Source organism: Camelus ferus, chromosome 4, assembly GCF_009834535.1.
Source record: "Camelus ferus isolate YT-003-E chromosome 4, BCGSAC_Cfer_1.0, whole genome shotgun sequence".
Lineage (NCBI taxonomy): Eukaryota > Metazoa > Chordata > Mammalia > Artiodactyla > Camelidae > Camelus > Camelus ferus.
The window spans coordinates 75,398,024-75,416,908 of NC_045699.1; the positions used below are offsets into that span (position 1 = coordinate 75,398,024).

Genomic DNA, 18,885 nt, shown 5'->3' on the forward strand with positions numbered 1-18,885 from the left:
TGAGTCCTCCCGGGAGAGGACTAACGGCCCCAGGCATTGGCACTGATCCTAAGCTTGCAGAAACAAGGATGGGGCGGCCGTAACCTGATCGGGGAGAGAAAGAGGAGGGATGAGATGGCCCCCGACAGGGGCTGGACCTGCAGTTGAGGCTGCTAGCCATCCTAGGTGGTCCAGCAGGAGGGAGCCAGGAATGAAGACCTTGACCTCGCTCTCTCGTTCCTCCAGGTGCAGAGGGGCCACAGGTCGAAGGAGTGAGCTCTGGGGTCACCATGTAGCTAAGTAGGACTCTGTGGGCCTTCCCAGGCACAGACACCCCTACTCCGGGTCCCTGCCTCTTGTTTGTAGAAAGGCTGTAGCGCCCTGGGCCTTCCCCAAGTTCCAAAGAGCAGCATCTAATCAGAGACGCGATAAAACGCAGAAACAAAGGAAAACAAGCAAGAAGAAATAGTAATAGTTAGATATAAAACAAAGTCGAGCCCTTGTTCCCCTCAGCACCTGTAGATCATATTCTGAGCCATGTCTTTGAGTTGTTTGACGGACACTGAAACCCCACCAGGTGTTAGACCTTTACTGCACGCTGCCCACCGGCACACAGACTCCAGGCGGTTAGAACCAGACTGTCCATGGTGCTGGTTCCCAAACATCACCCAGTTACCTCACCACCAACCAGTCAGAAGGGTGTCCGAGAGCGGATCACACACCCTGAGGACCCCCCCCCCCAACCCTGTCTTTAAAACCTCCTCCCTGAAAGACCTGAGGGATCCTGGGTCTTCTGAGCATGAGCTGCCTTCTCCTTCCTCGGCCCCACATTGGACGCCCTGCTGTAAATGCTGCACTTTCCTTCACCACAACGCAGTGTCTGTAGACTGGCTTTACTGAGTGCGGCTGAGTGGACCTGAAGTTTGGTTTGGTGACGTGCACAAGGTCAGCACATGGCACAGAGCACAGTGGGGGTGGGCGGAGAGGATGGGAGCGGCAGACAGGAAGTATTCACACAGATTCCCGATTCTTGTCTTCAGCTGTGACCTCCTGCAGCCTTCCCTTTTTCTTCCCAGCTGAGTAAACCCTGATTTGTCTGGAGCCAGTGTTTGCCCACCTCAGTGGAAGATGGCATTTCCAGTCTTCTTTGTGGTGCATTGGCTTCCCCACCCTCTTGAAGCCAGGAGTGGTACATGGCCCAGGTCTGCCCAATAGAATTTAAAGAGAAATTTTCTGGGAAGTGTCTGAGAAAACCTTGCTTTGCTATAAAACACTATCTTATGTTTATTTGTTTAAATGGATGTCATTTTTACATCTTCTCCTTCCTTTCTATCTGGGATGGTGGTGTAAAGACATGATGCCTTGTGCTATGGAAGCCACTTTGGGCCTTGAGGCAACAAGCACAAGGACGTGTGGGAGAGAAGGATGGAAAGAGTCCATATTCCTCAAATGGCATACTTTACAGCCTTTTATTACACGAGGTTAACACTGTATTGTATAAGTTACTGATACCTGGGAACTGGGTTGCTTACCTCTGAATACATCATAGGAGGTACATGTGCTGTGCCCTGCAGTCTATTCTGCACTCAGCAGCTGGAGCAATCCTTTTAGAATAGGAGTCAGATGACGACCTCTCTACTCAGAGCTTTCCTTTGACTTCCTCCCATCACACTAAGAACAGAAGCTGGAGACCCTACCTCAGTCTGCACGGCCCCGAGATTGCCACCCCAGGGCTTGTGTGCTCAGTGTCTTGGTCTCACTCTGCCCATGTCACGTCTCTACAACCTTCAGGACCACGCGGAGATCACTTCCTGAAAGATGTCTCCTTGACTGGGTGGTAGAGAAGCCGCCTGCACCATCTCTTGAGATCTTTTCTCCTTGTGCTGTAGTCAGGGCACTTGCTGCTGCCTGGTGGCGCACACGGTATTGATTTGCTCTCCTTGTGTTGGGGGAGGGGACACTTGCCTTCCCTCCTCTGTCACTTACCAGAAGTGATTCTGGAAAGTCTTCTTATCTGAACGTCGTGAGAACCAAATGAGCAAATTGTGTGTGAATCGAGTAAAACCACTGCCTGGCACAAAGTAAGCCCTGTGTGAACATTTGCCATTCCTTATGTAAGAATGTCTACTCCATGAAGGCAGAGCTGGGAACCTGGTGCCTAGCTTCTAACAGGTGCTTTGTGGGGAATGCAGACTGGATGGATGGATGGATGAATAGCATACAACAGGTTCTCTTCAAATTTTTTACAAAAGGAATGGTGGAACACAGGAATTTCTGAATTGAATTTTGGAGCTGATTCAGTGTATGCTGATGGGAAGGTCTTGGATTTGGTTGAGCGTGGAGGGGACCCTAGGACAGGACTGAGCATCCTGAAAATCCAAGACCAGGGAGTTGAAAGCATCCTTTATACGGATGTTGAAGGCCCAGGGAAGATGGCAGGAGAGGGCCCGGGAGCCAGCATCTTCTTGGAAAAGGCCAGTGGTCACCAGCGAGGGGGAGGGGAGTTGAGGATGTTGCTGCTGGGGGAAGTGAAGTGTGGAAAGAACCGTGGGGAATAAGGGGCCTAACCCTCCTCATTTTGGGCTCCAGCGTCTGGCAGCTGGTGATGCCTCCTGAGGGGAAAGGAGGGGTTCGTTTGTGCTGCTCAGCAAGCCGTCGAGGTCTCCCAGCCCCGCCCAGCTCCTGGCCTCAGCCGCCCAGTTCAGCATCTGGCCAGCGCCCGGCTGGGGCTCGAGGCCCGAGGCCCGAGCCTGGCGAGCGAAGAGCGCACGCTCGCCGCTCCCGCCCAGCCTGCGCGCAGCCGGGGAGGACCCGAAGGCCGAGGCGCAGCCCGGAGGGCCGGCGGCCGGACCGGCGGCGGGGCCAGGGCGGGGGCGGCCGACTGGGAGCGGGGCGGGCGGGATCCGGGCGGGCGGGGCTGGCGCGGATTGGCCGGGCGCTGCCACATGACTGGCCCCTTATAGGGCGTGGTGCGGGCGGCGGAGACGGGTGCGGCGGCGGCCGGCCGGGCGAGGTCCGGTGTAGATCCGGCGGCTCCGCGGCTGTTCCGCTCCGAGCGCCAGGCGCGCCCCGCGCCCTCCCATCCCCGTGGGGCCTCCGGGCCGGGGGATGCGCGCAGCGCCCGGGAGCCATGGTCCGCTTCGGGGACGAGCTGGGCGGCCGCTATGGGGGCACCGGCGGCGGAGAGCGGGCCCGGGGCGGCGGGGCTGGCGGGGCGGGCGGCCCGGGCCCGGGGGGTCTGCAGCCGGGCCAGCGGGTCCTCTACAAGCAATCGATCGCGCAGCGCGCGCGGACCATGGCGCTGTACAACCCCATCCCGGTCAAGCAGAACTGCTTCACCGTCAATCGCTCGCTTTTCGTCTTCAGCGAGGACAACGTCGTCCGCAAATACGCCAAGCGCATCACCGAGTGGCCATATCCTGCCTGGGGCTGGGCCGGGCGGGGGCCGGGGGCCGCCCGAGGTCGCCGGGACGGGGAACGGGCGCGGTGTCCGCGCCCCGCCGGGTCTGGGAGGGGCGGCCTGGGCAGGGGGCCGGGGCGGGGGCCAGTCGCGTGCGGCGCCCAGTGGCCATCTTTCCCGGGGCTGGAGGAGGGTGCGCCTTGGGGAGAGGCGCATCGGGTCGGCTTCGCGAGGAGGGGGCGGGGCGGGGCTCTGGGCCCTCTCGGCGCGCGGCGCGCGTGTGTGTCTCTGTGTGTGTGTGTGTGTGTGTGTGTGTGGTTGTGGTGGTGGCAACCGCAGGAGCGGGGTGGACGCTGGGCGGAGCCCCCTGCCCCTGGGCTTGTTCCTTCGTTCCTTCTGTCAGGGTGCAGAGCGCGCGGCTAACCTGGAGGGCACCCGAGGGCGACTCGGCGTCTGTGTAGGTGTGAGCATCCCGTGGACGCGAGCTCGTGCGCGCGCCTGGCTGCAGGTGCCTGCGTGTGTGTGCGGGCATAGCATGAACCCGGTGCTGCGCGTGCGTGCGTTCGGCACTCTCGGTACATGTATGTTCACGTGCCTGTGTAGGTACATGTGGCTACGCGTGTCTTTAGGCTGGAGTGTGCGCCTGCGCGAGGTCCTTCCTCCAGCCTTGCGCGGGGGGCGCACAGCCCCCTCCCTCGGGGCGCGGGAGCCGGGCGGAGCCGCGGAGGAGGCGCTGTCCGCGGTGCTGACGGCCGCTCGGACTTGCGGAGGGGCTGGCGGCCGCCACTGCGGAGGCGTCCCTCGTGGCGGCCCCCTAGGATGAGGGCGGGAAGGGCGGAGTGGGCTCCTGATACGGCCATTCTCGGCCCCTCCGGAGGCGGCCTCGGCCTGGCTGCAGCACTGCGCGCTGTCGGCCTTGGCCTCCTGGCCTCTCCTCTTTGGCGCCTCCTGGCCTGTCCTTAACCCACGCACTCCGTTCGAGTACATGATTCTGGCCACCATCATCGCCAACTGTATCGTACTGGCTCTGGAGCAGCACCTCCCTGACGGAGACAAGACGCCCATGTCTGAGCGGCTGGTGAGTGCGGTGGCGGGCCTGAGGGCGGGGCGTGGGTGGCGGCAGCTTGTCTGCCTCGGAGACCCCTTAGGATCTGTGACTGAGTGCAGCTGCCTGGAAGGGTGGTCTGGGCAGCTCCTGTCTCCTTCAGTGGAGGAAAAAGATAGAACCCGGGCAGCTAATACCTCCCTGAAGGGGCGGGGTGGGGGGTGGCCAGCTCAGCCCTGATGGGGAAGGGTGGCCTGAGAGAGGCCATTTTAGCCAGCAGCTGCTCTGCCCAATGCCACTAGCCACCCTTACACCCTCCTTGTCCACAGCCTTAGGCCTTGATCTAGGAAACTTGGAGCTAGAGCTGGGGTGTGGGGGTGGGGATCCGTAATGGCCCAGGGTAAGGAACGTCAGGCTCTGTGAATGGGGGTGGGCTGGCCGCCCACCCTTCCCTGCAGGGCTGTGACAGTCTTCGGCCTCTGCGGTGCAGCCCCCAGTCTAGGGACTGTCAGCCTCTCCTTCTGGCTTGTCTTCTCTGGCTCTGCCTGGAGCCCCTTCCCATGCGCGGCGCTCCTTCCCGGACTTTCCTCCCAAACATCCTGAGTCGTCTTCACCGACTCCTGCCAAGAGCTGCACAGACCCCGGTGGTGTCCCCTTTTGAAGTTCAGAGTGGCGGGAGTCAGGGCACCAGGTCAGGGTCCCTGGAGAGTTGGGGCACAGGGAAGGGTGGTGTTCAAGGAGGTGGGCCCCATTCCAAAGTGAGCCCCCAGCCACCCCCGCTGCCCTGGCCCCTTTGCCTGGGCTTGGTGTTGGCTCCTGTGGGCCTGAGAGACTGAGCTTCAAAGCAGAGAGAAGGAAAAGCAGGTGCAGGGATCTGGAAGGGGCCTGGGGCCTGGCTGGAGAGCTGCTGGAGGTCCTGAGGTCCCTCAGGAGAAACCACTGCCCCATGGGCACCCAGAGGCCAATCCCTCTTCCCCACACCGTGGCTAGCGGCCGACCCTGTCCCCGCTCCTTTCCCCAACTTCAGCGGGGATAAAAACAGAGCCTGTTCAATGCTCTGCACAGGCCCTGAACTCCCGGTCAAGGGGTGGGGAAGGGGAGACAGAGTAAAGCTGCCCTGGGGCTGCTCTCAGCTGGGTGGGGCACCACAAGAAAGCACAGACGTGACAGCCAGGAGACCAGGGGTTTCACTGAAAAGTCGTTTCTCCGCGCATGAGGAAGCCAGGAGGGGTTTCTGTTGTGGGGGTCGGAGCAGGGAGTGTGAGCAGCAGCGGCACAGACACACCACCAAGCAGAGTGGGCGTGGCCCCTGTGCTCGACTCTTGCCCAGGTGTGGAGCCAGACTGGGTCACTTGGCTTCTTTGGGCCCCAGGTTCCGGCTGGTAACATGGGCCCCTTGCCTGCTGCGTGCTGGTGGAAGGTGTCCACTCTGCAGGCCAGGGAAGAGGGTGAGAGAGAACTGGGGTTTCAGGCAGGGAGCCTCGATTGCCAGGCCACAGGGCGTGGTCATTTTTCCAAGGAGGTCCAGCAGGGGTGGGGCCAAAGGGAACCAGGCCAAGGGGTAGTGGCGGGGGTGGGGTGGGGCAGGGAGGCCAGTGTACAAGCAGTCAGCTCGGGCCTGTCCGAGCTTGAGTAAGCCAGCTACGCATTCAGCCAGGTCTGAGCTCCTGCTCCATAGGTCAGGGAGGGTTTGCTTTGTGCAGGAGGCGGTTTGGGGGCTGAACCACTGGGAAAGCGAGCGAATGTGCTTGGAGGCCTGAGGAACCCTTGACTGATCCCTGTCCTGTGTGCAGGCACAGGCTGGAGGCCTTTAGAGTGGACAGAAGGCCAGAACATGGCGGGGGCAGCAGCGGGCTGGGCTCAGGCCTGAGGCTGAGGGGCTGCTGCTGGGAGGGGGCTGTGGGGTGTAGCCGGCTTGGGGTAGGGTCTCCACAGCCCCCTGTCTCTGGGGGCTTCCCAAGTGGCCTTTTCCTGGAGCCCCAGCTTGCAGCCTCACTCTGGCCCCCTCAGCCCCTTAGCTGAGGGCGGTCAAGGGTGGGGCTGGGGGAAGAGCTATGAGGGGAGGGATGTGGGCAGGGGCCCTGCCCCATCTCCTGGCTGCTCTTCTCCTTTCCGTCCAGAGGCTTTCTATAAGCATCTGCTTGCTGAGGCCCAGCTGTTACTCACGAGGTGGTCCGCAGCCTCTTCTCTTGCGGAGAGGGGACCCCCAACTCTACCAGACCAGAAGCCTCCGGGGGGTGCTCTCTGACATGAGACAGCATCAGGGTAGTAGGACACAGGCTGGGCCCCTGGGGCGGCAGATTCCGCCCTGCCCTGCTGCGGGTCAGCTTTGGGCGGGGGTGGCCCAGGTCGGACGGGAGAGCCCTGGAGGGCAGGCTTTTTGGGGAGGGAGGCACAGGCTGCCAGTCCTGAGTGGGAACTGGTGGCACCCACAGGGAGCCAGCCGGGCCCTCCCCTCCCCTGCAGCCCCGGGCAGCCAGTCCCAGGGCCCCTCTCTGGTGGAGCAGCCTCTGAAGGGCAAGTCCTCCTGGGTTCCCCTAGTCCCGAGGGCAGGACCTTCCCAGCACCCCTTCATCCACTTCTTAGAGCAGCAGCCCTGGAGCGCAGGTGTCCGGGGTCTCCATGCAGGCTGCTTCCCACGCTGACCTGTGTCACTGTGGTCTGGCTCCCGGGGCTCTGCCTGCCATTCTCCCCAAGTGTGTGGTGCCCAGTCATGTACCACACCATCTGTGTGACTGGTGCACACAGCTTGTCCCCACCTTGCTCAGAACTAGAGGCTCCCCCCACCCCCATCGGTTCTCTGTTTGTTGATTGACAGGTTGGAGGAACGGGAGACGACCCACTCCTGACCCCCTTCCTTTGCTCATATGGTTCCCTCTGCCTGGAATTCCTTTCCTTGCCACACAGCTAGTGCCTCACCCTCAGAGGCTCTCTGAGGCCCAGCTGTATTTGCTCCCACCAAGACTCACATGCTTTGATTAACCAGAATATGTGTGCTGAATGGCTGAGTGGGTTCTGGGCTGTGCTGCAGGGGCTGGGGTGCCATCCAGGCTGGGGGTAGCGCCCAGAATCAGACCCAGGTCACCTCTGTGCCTCTAACAAGCTGGGAGTCTCTGGCTCGGTTCCTTGGCCTCTCTGTGCTTCCATTCTCTCCAGCATGGGGACGGTGACAGTATGTGACGCACACGGGGCGTTGTGACTGGGACCGCCCCAGTGCATACAGGAAAGCCCACATTGTAGTTTACCCTGCCAGGGCTTCTGGAGCTGGGAGCCCCGCCCCATCGTGATTAGGTGTTACCTGCTGTGGGGACAGGGCCACCTTCCCTGCTGCGGGGACTTGACAGCGAGCAGACAGGCCCATGAAGGAAGTGTCAAGCCGAAGTCGGTGGGCCCCATGGCTGGGTCGGGGGGTCGGAGCTGGCACAGCAGACGTGGGGCCCTCGCCAGCCGTGTGCTGGGCGCTAGTGACCCTTGCTCTGTGCTTCTCCCCAGGATGACACGGAGCCCTATTTCATCGGCATCTTCTGCTTCGAGGCCGGGATCAAGATCATCGCCCTGGGCTTCGTGCTGCACAAGGGCTCCTACCTGCGCAACGGCTGGAATGTCATGGACTTCGTGGTGGTCCTCACAGGGTGGGTGCTGGCCCGCGGGCACTCTGCATGGGGCAGGGCGGGCAGCAGTGTCCACGCCGTGGCCCTGATGTCCTGGTGGTCCTCACAGGGTGGCTGCTGGCGGGGCGGGCACTGTTTCTCCCCAGGAGGTGCCTGAGCTGCAACCTTTGCTGAAGGACCACTGGCCGTGCTCTGTCCTGGGGCAAAGCTTACCGAGGGACCACTGTGCTGTGGCTAGGCCCCTAGGGTGGGTGAGGGCCCTGGGCCTTATTTTGGAAACCCTGGGCTCCAACCTTGCTTCTGTCGACCCATGACCTGGGAGTCACTTTTGTGCGCCTGCATTTCCTGTCTGGAGGGCTCGCCGGCTCGCGTCTTCCTGGGGCTCTGGGGCTGAGCTTGGACGAGGCTGCGCCTGTGTCTTGTCACGGTTTCTGGTTCCAGGAAGGTGCTTAACTGGTGTGTCCCACCCTTCCCCCACTCTCCTTCTCAGATGGACCCTGATGATCACCAGCTTGTGATTCCCAAACAATCCAAGAGATCCGGAAAGTCGATTTGGGATGGGCCGGGTTTGGGGTGTGGGGAGAACGCTCTGCTCTTCATCATGGAGCCCCCCTCCCACTGCCTTTGAGGCCTCAGTCTTTGCACCTGCCTGATGGTGGAAACTACATGATGGGTACTAAAGGGTCTCTGCCCTGTTTCAGTGGCTGATAGGCTGAGGCCGGGCTGAGCTGATGTTGCCCCGGCTTGGGGGGGATGGAGGTGAGTGCCTAGGGAGTTGGCCCCACAGAACCTGTTTGCACAGCCCAAGGCCCAGGGGCCCCACCCTGCGGGACTGCCGCTGTTCCTCCTGGGGCCCTGTGGTCTCACGGAGGCTGGGAGCCAAGACCAGGGAGCCCAGAATGCCCCTTCCAAGGGAGAAGCCCTGGTTGTGACTGGGGCCTCCGTCCTGTGCTGCCTGGTGTGGGTGGGGATGTGTGCGGAGACGGTTTGGCTGAAGGCAGGGGAGGGAGGGGGTGATGGGGAAGCCCCAGGTCTGGGGCTCCAGCCTCTGCAGGCTCCCTGCTCGTGAGGATAAACAGACTTGGCTAAGTGGTCTCTGGGCTCCTGAATGAGGACCTGCCCTGTCCTGGCCCTGCCCAGAGGTGCCCGGACCAGAATTGAGGTGGCCCTGTCCTCAGAGTCACTCCCTGGAGAGATGACGGAGCTGTCGGTGGGCCCGCCTGCCCCTGCTTTCCTCTCGGTCTTTGGGCCTGTGGCTCCAGCCTGTCACCAGCTCTGATGGGATGGGCACCTCTAAAATCGGATAGAATGGATTTTCTGGGCAACTCTCTGATTTTCTTCCATTTTTTCCAACTGGCTGAGAGGGGAAGGCAGTGGGGAAGTCTTCTGTTGGGTCATGGTTCTGCAGCGCAGGGCTCCGTCCACACCTGCCGCTGGCCAGGGGCGCTCCCTGCCCGCAGCTGGGCGAATTTGGGGCCTTTACAGAAAGCCCTCTGAGGTCTGCTGGTGTTGCTGGTGGGGGCCCGGTGAGTCAGCTCCCCAGGGGCAGGGTGCCCCACCCCAGATCCAGTGGGCTCAGTGTAAGCTGTCGGGGAGCCTGCTGGCTGTTTACATCTCTCTCCCTCTAGACATGTGTCCCTGAGGGCAAGAATGGTGTCCTACTGTTCAGGGCGTCCCCAGGGTGGCTCGGGGCAGGACCCCAGGAGAGGTCATGGAGCGTCTGCTGGGTTAATGGGTTATTGAAGCGTCAGCCTCCTGGGAGCTGGGCGGGTGGGGGGGCCCTGCCTCCTGGGGTGCTGTCCTCAGGCTTGAGTGGGCCGCTGGGAGCTAGGCGGGGAGGCAGGAGACCCCACCGACCCCTTGGCAGGACCCCTGGGTCTTCCAGCCAGCACCTCCTGACTCCTGGTCCAGGGGGCCCAGTCCCTCCGGAAGGGCTGGGGGGACCTCCTGAGGGTGCGGCTCTCCCTGGCCAGTTGGCCCCCGGGCTCCAGACGAGTAGGATGGGCTCACCTGGGCGCTCCGGCAGGAGGGCCCCAAGGTCCTGAGACCTTGGCTCGGCCCCGACCCAGCCTTGGAGACCCGCCCTTAGTCCGTCTCTTTTCCTGTTTCTCCACCTGCTCCCACCTCCTCACTGTTCACGGGGGCCTCTCCCCCTCCCCGCCCACTCTCCCTGCCGCCTCCCTGACTCACTCTCCTGGTCTTTGTCGCCACATTTGACCTCCTCCGCCTGTCTGACCCTTTATCTCTTCTTCGCCTTTTCTGTGTCTGTTTCTTTCCCTCCATGTCTGTTTCTCTCTCTCTCTTTCCTCTCTCATTCCTCCTCTGTCCCTTTCTGCTTTCTGCCTGTTTCGTGTCTTTCGTCTGGGTCACAGAGCCTCTGCTCTTTCTGTGTCTGCAGGAGGAGGAGGCTGGGATGTGGCACCGATGTTTCCCAGGCCCCCTCTCCCGCACCCTGCCTTCAGCTGGGGAGGGTGACCTGTGTTGAGGGGGTGGGCACATGCTGCCCAGAGTCACATGGGGGAGCTGCTTGGTTGCTTCTGATCGTGACACACACAGACTTGTGAACCTGTGTGTGAGTGTGTACGTGCGTGCATTTGTATGTGTGTGCATGGGTGTATGCGTGCACGTGTGCGCGCGTGTATGTGTGTGGGTGCACGATGGAGGGGGCCCTGGTCCGTTTTTTGGGGTGAGTGCTGGCTGGTGGGGAATCCAGGGAAGAGCCCTAACCCTAGCCCCTGCTGAGCTGAGGTCCCTATGGATAGCTGGGGGTGTTATTTCTCATTACTCTGTTGTTTTTAATTAGGGCTTATTTAATTGGCACTCAGAGGGCTGGAGGCCGGTGGTGGGAGGGGAAGACTGGCGGGGGAGGTGCTGTTGCCTGGTGAAGCCCGACTTGTCCCCCGAGGCCAGCCGGGGTCCCTTCTGCCTCTGAGGCTGGCATGTAGGTGGCGGGTGGTGCCCTGGGCGGGACCAGGGCCCCAGCCCACATCAGGGCAGCCTCTTAGCCTCACAGCTGGGCCTGGAAGCTCAGCCTGGGCGCGGGGTCGGGGTGCAGCGGGCGCGTTCCTCTGGCCACTCGAGCTGCCCCTTCTGGCTTCCCCACTCATTCCTCGCTCGGTGGTCACTTGTTTGTTCAGAGTTGTTGCGCCTTTGCCGGGTGCTGAGGACACAGTGGTGACCGGGACCCCCGGCCCTGCCCTGTGGGCTGTGTTCTTGGGACGCCTGCCTAGCTCTGCCCTGTTCCTCTTAGTACCCAGAGCCTCCTTGTAACTGGGCGTAGCGCTTAAGTGTCATATTTGGGGCTTCCAGGCTGTTTCCTTTGCCCTCGGCCCTGAAAATATGCTGGGCAAGGGCAGGTCTCCACGGCCTGGGGCTAGATGTGCGCGGAGACCACTCGGTAGGTGAGAGTGAGGGCACCGGCACTCATTTTCCCACACAGAATCCGGGTAAAGGAGGACACAGTGGGGGCTGGGAGGCTGCTGCCTGGCGTAGGGTGGTCAGAGAAGGCTCAGGAGTGAGGTGACCTTTGAAGGACATGAGGTGGTGAGCCACCTAGATGTTTGGGGAGAGGTGGTGGCTGGAGGTGTCAATACCAGGGCACAGGTGTGTCCATGGCCTTTGGAGCCTGAGACCAGGCAGGGTCCCCTGGGGAGCGGGGAGTTTGGAGGAGAAGCTGCCCATGATGGAGCCCAGGGCCCCCCTGACTTGATACGTTGGGACTGGCAGCAAGGTGGGTGGGGAGGCAGCAGAGTGGACGTGGACGGTGTTCCTGGGAGGAAGAGCAGAAGAGGGGGGAGGATGGACAGTCGAGAGTGGCGGCCGGCGACTCGCACGTGGAGGGCTCTTGCCGAGAGCAGGAACGGGCGGGGTGGTGGTGAGCACCCGTGGCAGCTCCGCCACCTTTGAGGGGGTTTTGAGCGGAGGGAGTGGGCAGAGAACTGGGCGGTGGCAGGAGGGAGGGGAGGGGCGGACGGGCTTCGTTAAGTGGGCCCACGTGGTCCAGGAGGCGAGGACGGACGGGCGACGCAGACCGTGCCTGAGGGAGTTCCCGGTGGATGGCGGGGAGGTGGGATCCAGGGTCCCCAGAGTCCACGCTGGTCCCTCTGTGACAGTGGGCGGTGGGAGGATGGGCTGAGTGTGCGTGGGGCCGGCAGATGAGAGAGAGGAGGTGCTGCAGGAGCCTCTGGCTGTGCTTGTACCGAGGCCAGAAGCCCCGCAGCTGGGGTGGGGGGTGGGAGGGGGTGGAGGCTGATGGGCGGGCACAGGAGGGAGGGGGAAGGGACGGAAGGGTGGGAGGAGGGAGAAGGGAGGGACCCCTCCACCCACATCCCCGCCTCTCGCCTTCCCTCTGTCTCCTCTGTTCACCTTCCCTCCTCCACCCCTTGACCAGCTGGCTGGCCGTCCATCCTCTCCTTTGCATTGGTCAAGTGCTCTGGTTGCTGGGGACACAGCAGTGGACGCGGCGGCCGCCTCCCTGGGGAGACGGAACAGTGAGGGCAGTGAGGAGCAGAGGGCCAGGGAGGATGGTTCCTCTGGGGTCAGGGACGGTCTTGAAGGAACACCTTGTGCAGAGGAGCAGGCAGGAGGACAGTGGGCCTCCCGATCCTGGGCAGGGCTGAGGGTGGAGGTGCGGGGAGGCTGCGGCCTGCGGTGAGTCAGGGGCCGCACCGGCTGGAGAGCTGACCACGGGGAACAGTGACCCGGGTGGTGGCCGTGGGGGCTTGGCCCAGGTGGCCTGGAGGAAGTGCTGGCCTGGTTGATTGTCCACAGGAAGCCCACTGGCACCCCGCATGTGGCACACAGGTGTCTACCCCATCTGTAACCACCCACGTGTGTCCCAAATCCTGTCGCCACCCCCCCCAAGTCCCTCAGGAGCCCCCAGCCCACCTTGGTCCTGACGGGTTGATTCCACCTGGGACTTGGGGCTGGGGAGGGTTCCCTCAGACCTCAGGGACCTCTTCCTGCTGGCAGAGAGCCCCAGAGTATCTGGGGCGCAGAGGCCCCCAGTGTCCCTGCCCCGTCCTGGCCCCAGCCTGGAGGTTCCTCAGGGACCGTGGAGAGATGTGTCCTGGCTCAGGCAGGTGGCTCCCCAAGGGGACATTTCCAACCACAGCCGCTCATTTCACTCCAAATTAAACTGGGATTTCTTTCCAGGACGTGTAATTAGAGCTCAGGGTCCTCCCTCCCTGGACTGGGCCTCCTGTGGGAAGAAGAGGGCTTGTGGGCTGCGAGCTGCCTGGGGAGGGCAGCCTGCCCTAGGGCGTGCACACAGGCCTGCTTCCCAATTCCGGGTTCCCGGGAGGCCTGGTGGACACCAGTGACAGAAAGCTCCCAAGAGCTCCGGGGAGGGCGCCGCCCCGGGGCAGGAGGGGTCCAGCAGGTGTGGACCAAGGTGACCAGTGACACCGTCCACATGGAAACCAGGAACTCTGCCTTACCATGGGTGGCCAGTGACTACACAACCGACTGTAGGGTGACCTCGTTTGAAGTAACAGGAGACACCGTATGTGCGTGACCAGCGACACTGGGCTTGCACATGGGCTGAGCACGGCGCGTGTGCCAGCGTGGGCTCTGGAGCAACGTCGTGGCCATCCCAGAGCCAGCTCCACGTGGGCTCTCCCCGTCCTGTGGCTGTGATTCTGCAGGCTGGCCCTCCGGTGCCCGGTCAGGTTGGGGGTTGCTGGGCTTTCTTTGCATCCCCAACGGAGGCTAGAAATGGCTGGGACGGGGGAGGGAGTGAGCCCTGACAGATGGCTGCTGGGGCAGCAGAGGGAGGCTGTCGGGACCCCCACTGCTGGGGGTCTGAGGTTGGGGTCCCTCTGAGCAGCGTCCGTGAGGCATCGCTGATGATTCTGAGCGGGTCTGGCCACAGGGCTCTGCAAGCTCTGCTGTGCGGCGGTGTGGTTGAGAACTCTACTCCCAGGGTGCCCAGCCCCCAGTGTCTCCCTCCTCACAGTAGCCTCCCACTGGGCTGCTCAGTCCTTGGGGACAGGCTGAGCCCCGTGCTAGACTATGTAACTCATGAGCCGGTGGGCAGGGCAGATTCCGGCTGGGTGTTTAGTGAGGACCAGCCTAGTCCCCTGCTTGCTCTCTGTGTCTCTGCTCTCCTGCTCCCCACCCGCTGCTTTCTCTGGTTTAGGGTTCTTTGCACTTTCCTGGCTGGGGGCAGGGGGGTCCTGCCTGTGGACCCCACTCCACGTGTGGAGGGACGTGGCTGAGGGAGAGCCCCCACCCGCCCAGCGCCGAGGGCCTGGCGATCCTGGGCAGGAGAGGGAGTCCGGGCCTGCCCGGCCTCAGACCTAGAGCTCAGCTGAGCTGTCCCGGGGGTTCTGGTCCTCGGTGCTCTGGCCCTGGGGCTGCTGCAGCCCAGTGCCCACTGGATCCCAAGCCTGGCCTGCTATCTGTGCCTCTGTGCCTGGTGGACCTGCAGAGGTCAAAGGAGGTCAGGTTCTTGCTGGCTGAGGGCGGGAGCCTTCACGGTGGGTGGTGGATACACCTGCAGCTGTTGGGTGGAGTTGGGCTCGGCTGGGCCTTGGATTTTCCCTTCCTGCCCAGCTCTGGCTGCTTCCCTGTCCCCACATCACACTGGTGAGCCATGAGCTGCAAATTCACACTGAGGTGAGAATGGTTGCTAATGTCTTCTTGTGTTACTAGGCCTGGAGCCAAAGCCAGTCCCTAGCCTGGAGAAGCAGCTGGGAGAGCAGATGCAGGCTGGAGGGACAGTGTTCCCTGCCGCTCATCCACCTCCCCACTGGTGCTCCCCACCTCCCCGGCTCCTGGGCTCTTCTCCACCCTGAGCCCCGCCCTTGCCCACTGCTTCACTCCTGGGCCGTTTTCCATCCCAGCTGCTTGTCAGACAGATTCCCTGCAGGCCACCTGTAACAGCTGCCTGGGGTGTCCTGTCCTCACCAGCCAGCCGTCCTGCTGCTGCCCCACTATGCGCCTCCTTTCTCCAGGTCTCAGCCCCATCCCTGGGGCGGCATTCTGGGAGCCCCCATCACTCCCGGCAGTGTCACCCTCTCCCCGGAGAACAGGAGCCCAAGCCCTTGTCTGTCCGGCCAGAGGGGTGCTGGGCTCTCCAGTCCCTGCTGGACGTGGGTTTGTCTTCTCAGCTCACATCCTCTTCTCCACCTGGCTGGCCTCTCTGCCTGTTTCCCGCCCCTAGAGGCTTCCCTCCTGGCTGCTTCACGGCTTCCCCGTCCCTCTGCTGACAGACTTTCCCCTGGAGAACTGCGTCCGTCAGAGCGCCACGGCCGGGGTCAGGGACTGAAACAGCCGATGTTTACAGTCTCCCAGTCTGGAGGCTGGACGTCCAAGGTCAAGGTGCCGACAAGGTTGATTTAGGTGGACTCTCTTCCGCCTTCTCCCTGGGTCTTCACGTGGCTGCTCTGCTGTGCAGACACAGGTCTCTGGTGTCTCTTCCTGTTCTTACAGGATACCAGTCCTGTGACATTAGAGCCCACCCATATGTTCTTGTTTAACCACTTACCTTCCAAGAACCCCATCTCCAAATACAGTTCCATTGGGGGGTTAGCACTTCCACAGAGGAATTTGGGGAGACACCGCTGAGTCCATGGCAGACGGCTGGTCAGACTCCAGGCTCCTCTGGACTAGCCTCTCTCTGGCCCTCTCCACAGTGCGCTGATGCCCAGTGTAGGGCAGGTCCTGTGGGGCTGAAATCCCACTGGAGAGTAAGGATCCGGCCTTGGCGCCTGTGGGTGCAGGGTGCCATATGGCTGGTCCGGGCATCCGGTCTGCCGTGTCTGGCATGTTGTGGGCTCAGGTTAAATGTCTGCAGAATCCAGCATCCTTCCCTCTCCACTCGCCCTTTGTCTGACTATGGTCCTCTCTCACTCCTCCTGATCGTCAAGCACTGAGGATGGCCTGGGCCCCCGCCCACCCCAAGACCCTCTCCAGCCCGGACCAGCCTGGGGTAGGGCACTGCTGAGCCTGCAGGAGGCAGGGGAGGCCCTGGGCGTGGTGCAGCCTCCTGTCCAAGGGAGGGAATCCCTGAGGGAGCCTCCGGCAGGGCACCCCCCCCCCCGCCTCCCCCACATCTGCTGCCTCAGGCCCTGGTTCTGAGAAAGCCATGTGGAGGGTGGGGATGGCCTCCGAGATGAGCAGGAAGTGAGAGCTAATCAGTGCTGGGCACAGCGTCTCCCCTGGGACGCCATCTGAGACCCACCAGCCCCGAAACACCAGGCTGATGTGGGACACCGAGAGGCACCTGCTCGGGAGACGCCTGGCCACCCCCAGCTGCCCTCTGGCCCTGCCCCTGCTCCTGGGGGTTGGATTTGGTCTCCGTGAGGGGCTTTCCTCCAAGGTGGTCACATACTCATGCTTCTCCGGGTCCACGGCCTGGGCACACAGGCAGTGTGAGCCCAGGGCCGTGGGAGGAGGCAGGTGGGCAGCGGGAGCTCCTGAGACGTGAAAAGGGGGGTGACAAATAGAAGCCGACTCTTCTGTGAAGCTCCCCGCGTGCTGGCCGCTCTCCTCATGTGCTCACCCTACAGGCGTCCCCAGCTAGCTGCTGTTAGTAACATCCCCTCACAAAAAGTTAAATATTTTATTCCGCGCTAATTGTAGACTCGCAGTATGAGAGAGAGTGCTGAGTGTAACGTCCTGTAAAACCGCAGCGCAATTTCACAGCCGGGATGTCGGCATCAGCAGCCCAGGCACAGACCACCCCCGCCGGGACCCTGCCTGTTGCCCTTTCGCAGCTGGTCCCACAGCCCTGCGACCTCACCGCTCCTTAATCCCTGGCAGCCACAATCCAGGCTCGTGTCCATAACGTTGTCACCTCAAGAACACTGTATAAATGGAGTCATCCCTTTGGGGGCCGGCTTTGTGCACGCAGGGTAGCCCTCTGAGGGTGGTGGAGTCCGACTGCTGCACGTGTCCCTGGCTGCGCTCTTCCCTGCCTGTGGTCTCCTCCACCAGTCACCTGTTGAAGGACGTGTGTTGTTCCCGGTGTCTGAACACCACCCACAAGGCTGCGCTGCACGTCCTGCACAGGTTTTGTGTGAACATAAGTTTCCACTCCTCTGGGATGAACGCCCAGAGGTGCAATTACTGAGCCATATTGCAGTCGCATGTTTGGTTTCTAAAGAAACTACCAAACTGTTACCCAGAGTGGCTGTACCATTTTACACGTTTCTACATTCCCACCAGCAAAGAATGAACAGTCCAGTTTCTCTGCATGCTCGCCGCTGTCTGGTGGCGTCCCTGTTTTTCATTTTCGCTGTTCTGATGGGCATGGAGTGATGCAGCACGGCGGTTTTGGTTTACATTCCCCTAGTGGCCTGTGATGCTGGACAGCTTGTGTGCTCACTTGCCGTCTGTGTCTGTTGTGTTGAAATGTCAGCTCACATATTCTGCTCAGGTTCTAACTGGGTTGTTTGGTATTTTTCGATTATCTCCCAGTCTGTAGCTTGTTTTTCCTCCTTGTAACAGGGACGTTTTGCAGAGCAAAAGTTTTAAATCTTAATGAAGTACAATTCATCCGTAGTTTTCTTTTATGTGCAGGGCTCGTGGTTTTAAGTCTAAGAACGCTTTGCCAGCCCTAGGTCATGAAGAGTTTCTCCTGCTTTTTTCCTGAAGGTTTTATTATTCTACATTTTGCACGCAAGTCTGTGATCCATTTGAACTTAACTTTTGTAATAGGAGTGAGGTTTAGGCGGAGGGATTTTGGTTTGTTTTCTTTCTGCACGCAGGTGTCTAGTTGCTTCAGCACCAGCTATTTAAAAGGCCGTGTTTCCTCTGTTGAATTATTTTGTGCCCTGTCAGAAATCAGCTGGGCATGTTTGTGTGGGTCTCTGCTGTCATGGATCTCTGTGTCCGCCCCTCCAGGGTTTCTTGTGGTCTTGATCACTGTAACGACGTAAGTCTTGAAACTGGGCAGATTCATTCCTCCCACTTCACCCTTTTTTAAAAAAAACACAAACTTTCTTTAAAAATATTTTTGTTTATTTGCTTCCATATAAGTTTTGGAATTAACTTGTCAATATATACACAAAATCTTGATAGGAATTGTATAAAACCTGTATGTTAATTTCCAGAGAATTGATCTTTACTATGTTGATCCTTCCAGTCAATGAACATGGTATGTCTCTCCATTTATGCAGACCTTATTTCAGGGTTCAAGTCCTGTGCATGTTCTGTTAGGTTTGTATCTAAGCTTTACTTTTATTTTTCATGGATACAAATAGTATTGTATTTTAAACTTCAGTGTCCACGTCTCCATTTCTAGTGTATAGAAAACAGTATGTTTTTGTATGTTGATCTTTAATTCTGCAGCCTTGCGGAATGCACTTGTTAGCTCCAGGAGTTTTTTTGTTTTGTTTTGTTTTTGTTTTTTTTTAAGAGTCTTTGGAAGTGTCTAGGTAGACAAGTGTGTCGTTTGCAAACAGGGACAGCTTTCTTTCTTTCTTTCCGATCTGTGTGCCTTTTCTGAATTCCATTTCTGCCTCGTTACCCTGACCAGGACCTCTGGTACTAACCTGAATGGGAATGGTGAGGGTGGACATCTTTGCCTTGTTCCCATCTCAGGAGGGAAACATTCGGACCCTCCCCATTAAGTGCAGTGTCTGTGTAGGTCTTATTGATGCTCTTCATGAAGTTGAGGCAGTTCCCTCTATTCTTGTTTTTCTGAGAGTTTTTGACATGAGTCAGATTTCTTCGTGTCAGTGTCAGATGTCATCAAAAGCTCTTCTGCACTGATGTGACCCCGTGACCTTTTCTTCCTTGGCCTGTTAATATGGTGGATTACAATGATTGGTTTTTGGGTATTGAACCAGACTGACATTCCTGGATCAAACGTGGTCATGGTGTATCACTCCTTTCTATGTACT

At 60.2% G+C, this 18,885-nt stretch overlaps 1 protein-coding gene across 7 annotated transcripts in view; it reads left to right on the top strand.

Annotated features, from left to right (window-relative positions):
- The first annotated feature begins 2,983 nt into the window (after nt 1-2,983).
- The window catches only part of CACNA1B (calcium voltage-gated channel subunit alpha1 B), a 173,409-nt gene continuing 157,507 nt past the window's right edge, over nt 2,984-18,885 (top strand). For 5 of the 7 annotated variants that reach the window (XM_032479050.1, XM_032479051.1, XM_032479048.1 and 2 more), the window contains exons 1-3: nt 3,110-3,393; nt 4,352-4,457; nt 7,917-8,056. In XM_032479050.1, coding sequence (XP_032334941.1) covers nt 3,110-3,393; nt 4,352-4,457; nt 7,917-8,056 — 530 coding nt within the window. Of the gene's footprint in view, nt 3,394-4,351; nt 4,458-7,916; nt 8,057-18,885 lie in introns of all 7 variants that reach the window. The other 2 variants (XM_032479054.1, XM_032479047.1) reach the window with 2 other exon arrangements.